The 14,297-nt window shown below is 40.7% G+C and overlaps 1 protein-coding gene across 2 annotated transcripts in view; it reads right to left on the minus strand.

Annotated features, from left to right (window-relative positions):
• Window positions 1-14,297, minus strand: part of LOC139376782 (tweety family member 2) — a 117,154-nt gene that overhangs the window by 1,967 nt on the left and 100,890 nt on the right. The window contains exons 9-14 of one of the 2 annotated variants that reach the window (XM_071119708.1): window positions 3,184-3,276; window positions 2,998-3,090; window positions 2,701-2,843; window positions 2,193-2,384; window positions 1,895-1,973; window positions 508-534 (exon numbers count right to left, since the gene is read on the minus strand). In XM_071119708.1, coding sequence (XP_070975809.1) covers window positions 508-534; window positions 1,895-1,973; window positions 2,193-2,384; window positions 2,701-2,843; window positions 2,998-3,090; window positions 3,184-3,276 — 627 coding nt within the window. The remainder of the gene's footprint in view (window positions 1-507; window positions 535-1,894; window positions 1,974-2,192; window positions 2,385-2,700; window positions 2,844-2,997; window positions 3,091-3,183; window positions 3,277-14,297) is intronic. The other variant, XM_071119709.1, reaches the window with a different exon arrangement.

Genomic DNA, 14,297 nt, shown 5'->3' on the forward strand with positions numbered 1-14,297 from the left:
CTGTAGGTTCCTTCTTATGGATCAAGCCTTCTCAGGCAGTAGGTGAGACAAGGGGCATACCAATACTCTAGAATTCTATAGCACCAGACCAAGCATAACGACAAGCCTGACGCTCGGCACCTTATGGCGGTAACAGCTATAGAATTACACAGAGGGAAGGTTTGCGGCATGCACACATAGGGCTGCCGATGTGTCTCTGAAAACATGTCCCAACCCAGGGAGGAGATGTGAGGATAGGGTACACCACCACACTCCCAACAGCACGGGGAAACAGACCTGACTGGGTCAAACATACAACTGGAATGATGACGATGATGATGTCATGAACAGTAAGGTTTGCAGTTCAAAGCCATGCCAGAGGTGAAATAGAAAATGCAGTTCCAAAATGAAAATGGAGGTAAATAAGAAAGAGATGATTTTAAACGAAGGCAGGGGGAAAAGCAATTGGGAGTCTATCTTGTCCTTCAGACAGTAGAGAGGTCCAAAGAGGAACAGAAAACAACTTACTCTGTTTCTAAATTGCTGAGTGTATACCTCCAAAAGTTGATAAAAAAAATAAGAAAGTAAGAAACGAAATACAAACAAACATATAAACAACAAACAAACAAAAAATATCAAAGAAGCTGTTAGCTGAAAAGGTAGAGTGCACGCTTTGCAGAAAGGTAGATATGGGTCCAGAAAGACACCACATGACATAATCCTCACAGCCAAATGGTAGTAGAGTGAGAGGGTAGGGGAAAGCACAGAGGTTGATACGGTTTAACACTTTAGAGTTCGTCCCAGATGGCACCCTATTCCCTATACAATCCACTGCTTTTAAAATAAAATAAATAAGATGTTGTGTAGGTGCCATTTGGGACTCAGCATTAGTCTCAGGTAATAAACCTTATTTTCAGTCAAATATAAAAACGTCATCCCGTGGGAAGGATGGCAGGCAGCTACAGTAGATATCCATAATATATGAGATGCATGATATCTGTCTCTTTATCAAATGTAATTAGGCACAGCAGGCATTTTGAATGGTTAAGCTTGATGTATTCATCCTAAAAACGTGGCCTGTCTCCTCGACAGGAAATGAGAATAGATCTAAAGAGCTGCCACTACGAGGCCAAAGAGGGAGGTGAAAGAGAGAAGGGGAGAGAGATACTTTAAGAGAGAAGGAAAGTGACCAAATAAGGACTAACACCTGTGACATCCTCCCCTGGGCATTGGTCTAAGTAACATGCTATGTCCATGTTAAACTTCTCTTTCACTGTCCTACTACTTGGGTAATGAGTCAGCAATCTACAGTTATGGTAGATAGACAGGTTAAAGGCACAAAGTCAGCAGTGTGCTCTCTGATATGTCATCAAAATTATGACCATGATCAAAAGACTTACTGATGGATTTCAGTATTGGAAATGTATTATCATATGGATGTCATGTCATGAGAAAAACACTCTCGTCACAACTCGTGAGAAACAAACTACAAGACCAACTTCAAGTCTAAGTAACACTGACTTGAGCAATTTAAAGAATGCATCAAGCAGAGAGAGCATCATTAGGGGAAAAGCCTCAAGCTAGAGTTAAAGAGCAGTCTGAGCCCCAGCTGTCAGGTCTTTACCAGAGTTGACATTGCAAACAGAAAGTAAACACAGGAACAAGTCCTACCAGGTCACTGAATAAATGAAATAACAGAACAGAAATCCTGGTGATGAGAGAGAGATCAGTATTACAATGCTGATTGACTTGAGAGTATGTGGGACAGTGGCATCATGGTTGGGATCAATTTAAATTCAGTCAATTCAGAAAGCAAACTGAAATTTCAAATTGAAATTCCAATTTTCCTCATTGGAATTGACCCCAACCCTGAGTGACATCGCAAGAAAGACATGGCCTCTGGGACCCAACGCACCGAGGGGGGCGGTGAGCCTCTCCCGATCAGAGGAACGTTCTCGTACCGCTGGTTCCCCCCGAACAGCGCCGACTGGTTCCTGAGAAGGGAGAGCGAAGGAGTGAGTTAAACAAACATTCCCTATCACCAAAAAAGTGTCCACAGCACAAGAACATAGCACTTTGGGCCAGTATGTCATCTTAGCAATCATGATGACTACATTTCACAGTTAGCTTTACTTTAGCTTCAGTACGTATTGCACACTAGACTGTGCATTGCCATACACTCCACACCAGGCCAGGGCTGGACTCTGACTCACATGTACTCTGAAACGGGTGCATTGGACCCAGCCTGTGCGGCAGGCGGGTGGAGGCTGCTCTGGCTACCCATACTGCTGCTGTAGCTGCAGAAGCTGTGCACGTTGGTGGCATGGTTGGGGTTGTGGGTCGTCATGCGTCTGGCCTGAGGGTTAAATGGGTCCTCCTCGTCTATATCGTCATAATCACGCTCCCTGAGAGAAGAGGAAGGCTGGAGGTCAGGGGCATAGATTTTCAGGATGATTTAATGACTTGGTAAGGTGTATGTACAGTATAAACACAATGGATGTTTACACTCTTGTTCTATAAAAGGGCGATAGAGAGAGAAAGATAGTGACTGTGATTCTTACTAGCTCTGGTTTTGCTATTCTCGTGATCATGATATGTGGTTGTCTTATCTACTTTAGTTGAATGCATTGATTGCAATGCTCTGGATAAGAGTGTCTGCTAAAAGACTAAAATGTAATGTAAATGTAATGAAAGAGACTCAGTGGGAGGGCACCTCCTGACCTGCTGGCGATATGTGTCCATGCCCGGGGGATGGCACACAGCATGGCACAGAAGGCACAAATTGCCAGGATAGAGAAGAGGCATAGGTATAGCAGGCCCTCCACCCCGTCATAACACACACCGATCAGCGCATCCAGGTAGTCCTACAGTGTGGAGGGAGGAAACAAACAAACACATTTGCAGATAGCAGAAAATATCTCTCTGAGACATGTTGTGAAGTGAATAGATGTACACAGCAGAGCCACTGTCACAAGGAACTAGATCCATGCCGTGGGATTCAGTGGTGGTGTCCTGTACCTTGTTGAGTCCTCTACAGTCCAGCAGGGCAGTCAACTGGTGGAGGCTAGCCTCTGAGGAGTTGAGCAGGTGCTGGATGCCTAATAGGTCTCTCTGTGGAGAAGACAAGTGTAGGATTCAGTACTCAAAAAATTCTATGCTTACACAGACGGGACGCATTATGCCACAGGTAAATTCAACACTGACCTCAGCGGTGGGGAAGAGAGGCACAGCAAACTGCAGCAGGCCCTGTATTTGGATCTGCATGGTGGTCAGAGATCTTTGGAAGATGGTCAGAGACTGCAAACACACACACACACACACACACACACACACACACATGCACACACGCACACAAAACAACATGCCAAATTCTGGGTAGTGTACATTTAAAGGGATAATCCACCCACAGAAAAACAATCATGAAACTCCTGTCAGGTTGGTAAAAGCCAATGTTTTGTCAATGGGTAAAAATGATTTAACTTCTCAGTGGCCCATCTGTGAAATCGGGAAATCGTGTAGAACGCGTCATAGCTACATGGTTCTCCTCACTAGAGATAGGGGATGACACACTATCACATTTCATAACGCTTTTAAGACAATTATCTGCACTCCAAGTCACCAAATCAGCCAATAGATGGTATGGGCATAATTGTATAGAGCACATCCATCTGTTTATATCGTCATGACAAAGTTTATATTTCGCTTGGGGATATTAACTTAATGTGTGTATTTACGTTGGCTAGCTAGCTACCTAGCCATTTGCAACAGATTTCCACAACTATTTTTCACATGTTGCCACCAACCTTACTATAAAAACAAAATAAAAAATGTGTTAACAAAAAATATTGTTTTCACATATTAGTGTTATTTAACACTGTTAATCATAGGAATTTGTGGTTTGGGATGGATTATAACTTTAATACACTAGTGGGCTTGTCAGTTCAGCTTTTGTCCAGCATAGGGAGACAAAAGCCAATCATTAACAGCAAGTTAGTCTCATCCAACAGAATCTGCATGCTCTGCCCTGTGCACTCCACCAAAGAACAGCAAGTAGACTGTAATTTACCCCTTAGAAACTGATCTGGGAGCGTAGTATGAACCCTATGACTCCAACCCTACACAGCAAATTCTCCAGTGTTCAAAAACAAACAAAAAAATGAACACAGAGCGTTAAATCAACACTGAAAGTCATGAGTCTGTGGTCTCATATAGACACCAGAACAGTGTTAAATTAACACACTGTGAGTGCCTTGTCTACCGAGTAAATTGTAGAGTTACCACCCATGACTTTATTGGTTAGTGACAGAGACATGGTTGTTGCATTCATCCATTTTCGTCCTATTGACTATCCCCAAGCGAGATCCTAAGCGAATATGTCATAAAAACACTCAATTCTTTAACACAATACCATATGTATTTCATAAAGCCTTATTTAGAGGGCCTAGTTTTACCTGGAAACAGGGGCCTGAAACTCATACACAATCACATTGAACCAAAACCACAACCATCATTATCATATTTCCCAGCATGCTCTAATGCAGGTTGATTTTGAGAATTGCTTGTTTAAATATATAGGTTTTCACATTTCCACAAACTTCAAAGTGTTTCCTTTCAAATGGTATCAAGAATATGCATAATCTCGCTTCACATCCTGAGCTACAGGCAGTTAGATTTGGGAATGTCACTTTAGGCGAAAAAAGAAAAGAAACAAAAGGGCGGGTCCTTATTAACAATGGAGGATCATTTGATTTCCAGTTTTTAAGTCAACTTTTTTTCTCAAAATGATTGACAAGAAAAGTATAGTCTAACCCATTGGGTATCTAACCATACCCTCAATATGCAGCGTCTTGAAATGTACAGATGGACGGATTAATCATAAAACTTCTGACATCCAATTTACTAACTCTGCCCATAACTTTTGGACTTTATAGCACTCCCAGAAGGCATGAATTATTTAGTCATTGTTAGTTTTACACTTAAGACATGTCTCTGCTGTTGTGCTGGAGAATTTGTGAATTTTGTCTCTTGTATTAAACATGACTTTATACTGGATTAAGCGTACATTTTCATTAACTGTAATTTTGTTAGTTATGTTTCAACACTCGATCTTGTGCCAATGTCAGTTAGTTTATATATATTTTCTGCGAGATTGTCAGCTCTCTGCATGGTTTTGTACATCTTACCGTTCATATGACTATCCTTTTCTGACTCAAATAGGACTCCCTCAACATTGCTCTGATGTCAAAAAGATTTCAGAATGAAATTTCATGATATAAAACTTTTAAGTTGCATTTAAAAAATAAATTAAACATTGGTCAGCCCACAATTGCTTTTTAATTCCGTCAAGGAAATAATTGTATTTCCTATTAACAAGTCATTTACAGTTTCTATGCCTTTAGTTTTCCATGTGGGCCAATTTATCGGTGGATTCTGAAAAGGATTGTTTCATAGGGGTGTGTTTTTAGGGAGTGATATTGGTTGTTGTAGAATCCATTTAATTTGATTCTATATTGTTTATGTTCTTAATTATGAAGTTGTTAATGTTCTTAGCTTAATCCTTTCAAAATAGACACGTGAAAATATTCTGGGGATGTGCATGCACATCTTCAATATGTACCCATTGTTCCTCTTTAGTACATTTAACAATATGTTGCAGGTAAAAGCCTTGGGTGGCGAGTTGATACAATTTAGAGAGATGTAAAACTTTCCTTTTTATTCTATGATTTGCTCATATAAAGTCTGTTATGACTGTGTCTACTGTTTTAAAGAATGCCTTTGGTGGGGTAAATGGTATTAGCGAAAATAAGTATAAAAACATTGGGAGCCAGGCCATTCTAAAGAGGTTTATTCTACATGTAAGATTTATGGAAAGATTGATCCATTTAATTAGATCTGCTTTCATGTTGTTGAGTAATAGGATAAAGTTATTTTTATATATTTGTTGTTTGTTGTCACTTATTAAGCATAATAATTATTTCATATTTTTTGTGGTCCACTTAAAGGATTGCTGTAGATCATGAGTTATTATTTTTATTTTTTTTCTATTGGCATTTTTTTTCTTCATGTTAGCTTTATATCCTGAGATTTTAGAATATTCAGAAAATATTTTTAACAAGGAGAGAATTTAGTTTTCAATATTACTCAGGTATATCAGGAGATTGTTAGCAAATAAGTTTAGTTTATATTCAAGTTTACCAATACTGATACCGTATACGTTTGGGTCCTGTCTAATGCTTTCTGCAAGCGGTTCAATTGCCAGTGCAAACAGGAGCAGGGAGAGAGGACATCCCTGCCTTGTGCCCCCTTCTAAAGAAAATGTATCAGAAAATATATGATTTGAGTATATTTTTGCTTCAGGATATCTATAAAATATTTTCATAAAATGAATTATTTCAGCTGAAAAGTTGAAGGCTTCCAAAGTTTTTATTTGAAAAGGGCATTCAAGATGGTCAAATGCCTTTTTGGAATCAACAGCTATAATTGATAAATCAACATCTTTATTTGCCATTAAAGAGTATGCTTTATTTGAGTTTAAACTGTAGTTGTTGGTTGTTGTCTCTCTTCAAAAGTAAAAGATCATATTCCTGCTTAAGTTAAGAAATTGTATTTTCTTCTTTACCTTGTAAAGATTTCTTATGGGCTTTTCCTAAAATAGTGATTTATTTTTCTTTCATTTTAATTTCTAATTCAGATTTAACTTTTGCTGAGTATGAGATTATCATTACCCTAATGTATTCCTGAAAAGCATACAAAATTGTGTAGTGTTGACTTTTCTCTGTCCTCTATGTTTACATTTGTAAAGGTTAAAAAAAAAAATTTCCGGGTCTTGAAGAAGTGCTCTGTTCGTTCTCCATATTCTTCCGCTAAGTGTATTTTCTGTTGTTGTAATTAAGCATGATACAGGAAATTATCCAATATCACTGTCATGGATTTTTGAACCTACTATATTTTTGAGTGCATTTTTGGAAATAAAAAATAAAAAAAGGAGTACTCTTTTGTCATTGGGAATAGTAATCTCCAGCTGTCCTGTAAATTATTTGTAGAGATGAAAATGTGCAGCCTCTTTGGAGGCTCCTTGAATTTGCCTTTTTTATTGCTGTGTCGGTCTAACTTGCTGAATGTGTGATTTTGGTCACTTGCTAAAATAATAGTTCCCATCTGGATTTGATCTAATATTGCTTGAACTATATCTGAAAACATCAGTTTTGCCCCTGGGAGGATATACAACGAAATCAATGTGTATTTTCACCATGTAAGGTATAATTCAAAATTAGAAAACAGCCTTTTTGGCCTGTGTGCTGGGATATAAGGGAAATGGGTGTATTCTTGTTTACCAGTATGCCTACACCTCTGCTGTTACTACAGTGGGTGGCAGCATAAGCCTCTCCAACCCATCACCTCTTTAAAGATCCCGAACAGTCATACTGATTCCAATGCAAAATAGTCTTTTGAGAGACTAAGATTTTACCCAGAATATTTTTTGGGATGGAAATGCCCCAAAAATTAGAATACACACATTTTCTCTCATTGCTAACTACCAGGAACTTGGATGCAGTGTTGCAGTAAAATCATCTCAAGCTAATTTGGTGATATACAAAGAAACTCAAACAATATTGAAATTGCATCAATTTCAACAAAACATTTTTTTTTGCATCTCCCAATTTGGCATGTCTCTTGTGATGCAGTTCACAGCAGCACTGATGGATGTGTTGACATGACAACAATGTCAAAGTTTTGAACGACCCTTCTCCTCTTTTGTTCCATGCTGGCTGCTAGCTAACACCAGACACAGATGAAAGGGGAAACATATAAGTATCTTTGCCATAGATGAATAGTGTAAACCTTTCATTATAATTGCTAACATCCTACAGGGTACACCCTTGTGTACGGGTTCGAGGCCCCTGTGTTAGAGTAAAACTAGGCCCTCAAAATAAGGCCTCATGAAATACTGTATGTAAGGTAGTTTGTCAAATAATAACAAAAAAGGATGATAACATATAGGATCTCACTCCATAGGACCGAACTGGATGAATGCAACCATGTCTCTCTGTCACTAACAAATAGTCATGAGTGGTAACTCTACAATTTTCTCGAAAGACAAGGCACTCTGTAAATATTTTAATAAGGCCTTACACCAACCAGTGTGCTAATTTAACACTGTTCTGGTGTCTATATGTGTCCACAGACCAGTGTTCCCTCTGCGTTCATTTAAGTGTGGCGCTGCGCCATGGTAGAATCATTGCTGCCACACCAAAATAAACATTATATTTCTACTAAACATATGTTCAATAAAGTTCTGTAAAGCATATTCACATTTCTTGGTAAATAAATATCTGTCTGGGTTCAATACAGTTCTGAAGGCTATTTAGTTCTGTGAGCGGTGACAGGCAGAAAGCAACTCAAGAAACATGGCGCACCAGTTACCAGTGTGCAATACAGACGCTCTGCGCAAGAAACACAATTCACTTGAATCACTTCAGAATGCACCTGCGCACAATACATAAGCTCTGTGGCGCGAAACACAATTAACTTGAATCACCTCAGAGTGCACCTGTGTGAGAAACTGAAAGAAAGGTACATTAGCTAGCCAACTAGTTAACTACATAAGCTAGCTATAGCCTAAACACTCTACTAAACTTAATTTAGATCTATAATATTGCTGCCACAAATGTAACGGCAATTAGCTATCCAATATTCACAAGGATGTTGATGATAGAAACATGGTAAAAAAAACGTTACTAGTTTAGCAAGTTAGCTAGCTAGCTAGATTCATCGGCTGGACAGTCCAGCCTGGACATAATTAACCGGCACCCAGGGACAGAGCATTGAATGGAAAGTGTCAGGGCTCATGCAATGATGGCAAAAGGTAAAGATTGTTATATTGGATAGTTCCATTTCTCAAAATGCCTTTTAATGTAAAAGATCTCAGATTGTGCACTAACCATGGCTCAATAATAACGCATTATGTCTGCTGCTGTTCACAGGCTCCTCAGTCATGGTTGCATTCGAGCCAACCACAGTGCTTGAGCATGAGGCCATCATTGGGGGTTTTAAATATCTGTACCATCTAACAAAGCGGGAGCAGGCCCATCACACAAACTTCCCAGAACTGCTGGACCTTGCTGAATTGCTGGGTTTGGTACTATTTCACAAAGCTCAAGGTGAATGAGTGCTCTACAATTCTGTGTTTTTGTTCATATTTTTTTCACTTGATATTTAAATGTCACCAGACTTACTTCACATTGTTCTCATTTACATGAAGATTGGCAAGAACACAAACTGCAGGTCACACATAATAGTGAAAGAAATGTTCAAGATTCTGGCTCAAGTTGTGGAGGAGCCTATCCTACATGCCATTCAGACATCTGTAGCCATTGGCCTGGAGGCTGATGAAACTACAGATGTGGCAACTAATAAGCAGCTGGATTTACATGTCAGGTTTATATTTCAATAAGAGTTACAACATTATTTTGAATAGTGATATTCTACAGTCACACTGCATCCATGAGTAATAATGAAATGGTTTATGGATTTGTGTATGTTTTCTAGATACATGGACCAAGAGGGACACCTTTAAAACTAGTTCCTGGACCTGGTGTCAGTCCCTGATGGCCAGGCAGACACCATCGTTGCCACCATCAAGGAGGTGCTGCACATCAAAAAGATACCAACAGAGAGATTGTACGACCTGGGCACTGATGGGGCTGTGGTGATGACTGGTATGGACACAACACTAAGTCTTATGTAATACCCTTGGTAGAACCAAGTATTGAGTTGATTTGTTATAATTAATTGGTAATTTACAAGTGAATAGGTTTGTTTACTTTTAAGTTTTGACCAATAAGGTCGCTTGTTAGGCTGTGGCCAATGGGAGAGTTGCCCTGGTTAACGGAAGGCCTGGGAAAAAAGAGAAAGACGTTGAGAAAAAGGATGGACATTACATTATGACCGTTGGCGAAGAAAAATGACAAAAGATGACAATAAAAATAGAACAAAACCCATACCTACCCAGTTTAGAAGGGAAATACAGATTTTATTTTATAAGAGAGTTATCGTTTTGTTAAGAAAGACTTAGTAAAGACTGAAGCTACCATTTACACTATGTCTTGTGATACAAATAATTTTTCTCATCTTCAAACAGGACAACATAGTGGTGTGTCAAAACAGCTAAAGGATGCCTTCCCGTGGATGGTGTCTGTGGCTTGTCCTGCCCACCATCTTGCTCTGGCCTGATTTGCTGATGTCCCCTACATGAGATTATGTATCACACTCCTTTGCTTGGCTACTCTGGTCTCATCTTGTTTACCTACTGCATCTACACTCAAAATAACTGTATTTTGCAGGAAGTAAAGGATGTTCGCTGGCTGTCCCAGAACCTGGCCGTGGCTGATCTCAGCGAAACGAAGAGGTAGGTGACAAGCCTGGAGACGGAGATGAGAAGGTGATGAAGCATACTTCATGAGCTGTAACCGAAAAATAACTGGCATTTGGAAAGTTTGAGGTGAGGAAGCAAGTGTGGTGGAACAAGAATTGTTAGCATTGTTAAGTATCTTTCTACAGTAGCTGGATCAAATTCTCCATTAGCTAGCCAGAGAAATGTTGAGCAACATTAGCTGATCAAATAATTGAGTTTACGGTGTGAAAATTTGCTGAATTAACATTTTAACATTAGATGAGGTAACGTTAGCAGCGTTAGCTCGAGGAACCAATTAGCTATAGTATTAACTGGTATACGTCTCCTTGCCGTTCCTCAAGCTATAACATTAGTTTCTCACTGGACCCTGGCAATCTGTGTGAAATGTTAAATAGTTAGCTAGCTAATGAACTAACTACTATCTATGAAGAAATGTATTCCCTCTATGTGGTTAATTTTCAGAATGAGAGAATTAGGTGAACATTAGGCATTGCTTGTTAAACAAGGGGATTCAGGGATCAAGTGTAGCTGGAGCTGGGCCTAGCTTAAGCTGGATGCCAATGGAGGTGAAAAGGAACACCACACACTTTCCTTCTTTTTCAATAAGGTGGATAAAAAGGGGTATGCCAGATGCACTCTCTGCCTGAAAGATCAATTATGCCAACAAAGGGTCTCATGCGCTGCTGCTAGCACATTGTAGTACAGGCAGAACGTGTACAATGTAATAACACGCAGTGTAGCCCAAAGATATTGCTTTTATGTTGAACTTGACATCAGACTGTAACACTTTTGTGTGAGTGAGGGGGGATTACTTTATCTTTTACTCAGTGAACGTTATTTTTGCACACATGTAGCCTTGTGCCCTTAAATCAATGTCTACTATAGTGGCCACAATAATAGAGCAAAAATAGAATTCCTTTTTATTTACTTCTATTTCTACTTTAAGATGTTTTTTCCCCAAGTGCTATATTAACATGTATGTGGTCACAAGCATTCTATTATAAAGGCTGTCATGGCTAACTGCAATATTAGTGTATTGTTTTTTCTCTGGACTTGCGTGTCTTTCACAGTAAAGTCTAGGCAACAAATAACATTGGATTGCTTTCCTTAATTTTTTGCTATGAGTTTGGTTCACATTATCCACTTTTTATTTTATATACAGACACTGATCATTTAGATCATATTCTTTGTTGTTTAATTAGTACAGTTAAAACCTGAATTTCAAGATGGGATCCAGCCTAAAAGTCACTAGAAATTAGCGTTTTAAAGCATATTGTCACGCTCTGACCTTAGAGATAATTTATTCTCTATTTTGGGGTTAGGTCGGGGTGTGACTAGGGTGGGCATTCTAGTTTTGTTATATCTATGTTGGCCTGGTATGGTTCCCAATCAGAGGCAGCTGTCTATCGTTGTCTCTGATTGGGGATCCTATTTAGGCAGCCTTTTCCCACCTGTTTGTTGTGGGATCTTGTTTTTGTGTAGTGCCTGTGAACACTGCATTGACGGCACGTTTCGTTTGTTCTGTATTGTTTTGCTCAGTTTCACTTATTAAACATGTGGAACTCTACGTACGCTGCGCCGTGGTCCGTTAATTCTACAGACGATCGTGACACACACATATTTAACTCTTTGCGTGTTTCAGTGTCCCAAAAATGTGTCACCTTTAGGGCCCTCACCAGTTTGCATCCCTGCTCTACGCTTTCGGTGCCACGTACAGGTAGGCCTAGATATATTGTAGATTATAGTGGACTCCAAATTAAATAATGTACTATGTTGCTATTACTGCTTTCCGTGTCTCAAAACTCTATTTGAGTGGTCCACGATATGGCTTTTAAAACCTGGTTTGTATTGTCAATTGATGTATCATTGTTGAGTGACAAACTTTTCTAACTCTACAGATTTGTGGCAGCACTTTACCTGCTGGCGGACGTGCTGCCTCACCTGACGTGGCTTTCAAATTATATTCCAATTAGAGGATGTAAACTTCCTGCCCATAAAAGAGCAGGTACATTCTTTTCTATCTTCATGTTCAAACAAGGGCAAATGTCTCAGTTTAACAGAGTCAAAGGACAGCACTACTCAATGAAATATTTAAGAACTTCTGACACTTCATTATAATAACTTCAAGCAAAACAACTCTTTTGCTGTAGGTCCCTGTGACAATGGCATCACTCCTCGCCATAAAACATTCTGGTGATTCCCAGCCCCCGGGGTCATTTCTGAGCTAACTCCACCAGGACCTCCATGTCCCAATGGGTCTGGGCGCATTCAACATCAAGGAGGAGGAGAGGGAGAGGCCAGGTGGAGACCAAGACCAGGAAGCAGTTCTGAGCTGGGTTTAGAGAAGAGGTAAAAACATTTATTTTCAAATGTTGTGATGAAACCAATGTTACATTGTGTTTGATATACTAAAACAAACAGCTCTTAATCACTTATTTTCTGCTTTGTGCTGTAATTAGGTCATGGATCCATATATTGTTGGCCTCCAGGACAGCCTAGACCAGTGGTTCCAACACCGGGAGATTCTGGGGGCCTCCAGGACAGCCGAGACCAGAGGTTCCAACACCTGGAGATTCTGGGGGCCTCCAGGACAGCCGAGACCAGAGGTTCCAACACCTGGAGATTCTGGGGGCCTCCAGGACAGCCGAGACCAGAGGTTCCAACACCTGGAGATTCTGGGGGCCTCCAGGACAGCCTAGACCAGAGGTTCCAACACCTGGAGATTCTGGGGGCCTCCAGGACAGCCTAGACCAGAGGTTCCAACACCGGGAGATTCTGGGGGCCTCCAGGACAGCCTAGAACAGAGGTTCCAACACCGGGAGATTCTGGGGGCCTCCAGGACAGCCTAGAACAGAGGTTCCAACACTTGGAGATTCTGGGGGCCTCCAGTGTGTTGGGAACTCAGTCTGTGTTCTCCAGTGAGAGGATAAACACCGTTAACCTGATCCTTCTCACCAGGCAGTTTGTGCAAGCGCCAGAGGCTGCTGTGCTCCAAGAGTGGCCCTCTTACAAGCAACATGTGCTAGTTGGAGCATTCACAGTATCGAATGAGTGTGACAATCTTTTGAAGAGAACATTTTAGGCCAGTTTTGACCAACCCTTTTTCCTGTTGAACTACCACTCTTCTTTAATGCTGTACATCTTTTTGTTTTTCATGTATTTCAGGGGTTGAATCAGCTGACGGCAATGACAAAGCTGGCCTCGCAATTTGAGTGGGGGCAGCTCTACCCCTGCCTTAGCCAGTTGGCAGAAATTGCACTGACTATACCAGTGTCTTCCGTTAATTGTAAGAGGGACTTCTCTGCAATGAAACGAGTAAGAACATTTAAATGTGAAAGTAGATCCTCTTTGTCCCTCTCCCTTCTCTTATTGTTCTTTCTGTTATTGCAGGTCAAAACAGACTTGAGGAACAGACTGCAGGGAGAGCATCTAGCCGCCTGCATGCGGCTCTCCATCAACGAAACACAACCCAACCAAGCCGCACGGCTTCTTAACACAGCGCGCATCCAACCCGGAAGCCAGCGGCACCAATGTGTCGGAGGAAACACCATGCACCTGGCGACCTGGTTAGCGTGCACTGCACCCGGCCCGCCACAGGAGTCGCAAACACTCCCTAACCCGGACTACGCTAGGCCAATTGTGCGTCGCCCCATGGACCTCCCGGTCGCGGCCGGCTGCGACAGAGACCGGGCTCGAACCCAGAGTCTCTGGTGGCACAGCTGCGATGCAGTGCCCTAGACCACTGCGCCATGCTAACACATTTTCAAGAGGAGACCCTGCCACAGTCGCAACACTTTCAGTGTTGTTTTAACACTGTGTTCATTTTGCTATGATTTTTAACACTGGAGAATTTGCGGTGTAGATTTAAACCATCAAACAACATCTAACATCATTAATGGGTTAA

This window comes from Oncorhynchus clarkii, chromosome 20 (genome assembly GCF_045791955.1).
Source record: "Oncorhynchus clarkii lewisi isolate Uvic-CL-2024 chromosome 20, UVic_Ocla_1.0, whole genome shotgun sequence".
Taxonomy (NCBI): Eukaryota; Metazoa; Chordata; class Actinopteri; order Salmoniformes; family Salmonidae; genus Oncorhynchus; species Oncorhynchus clarkii.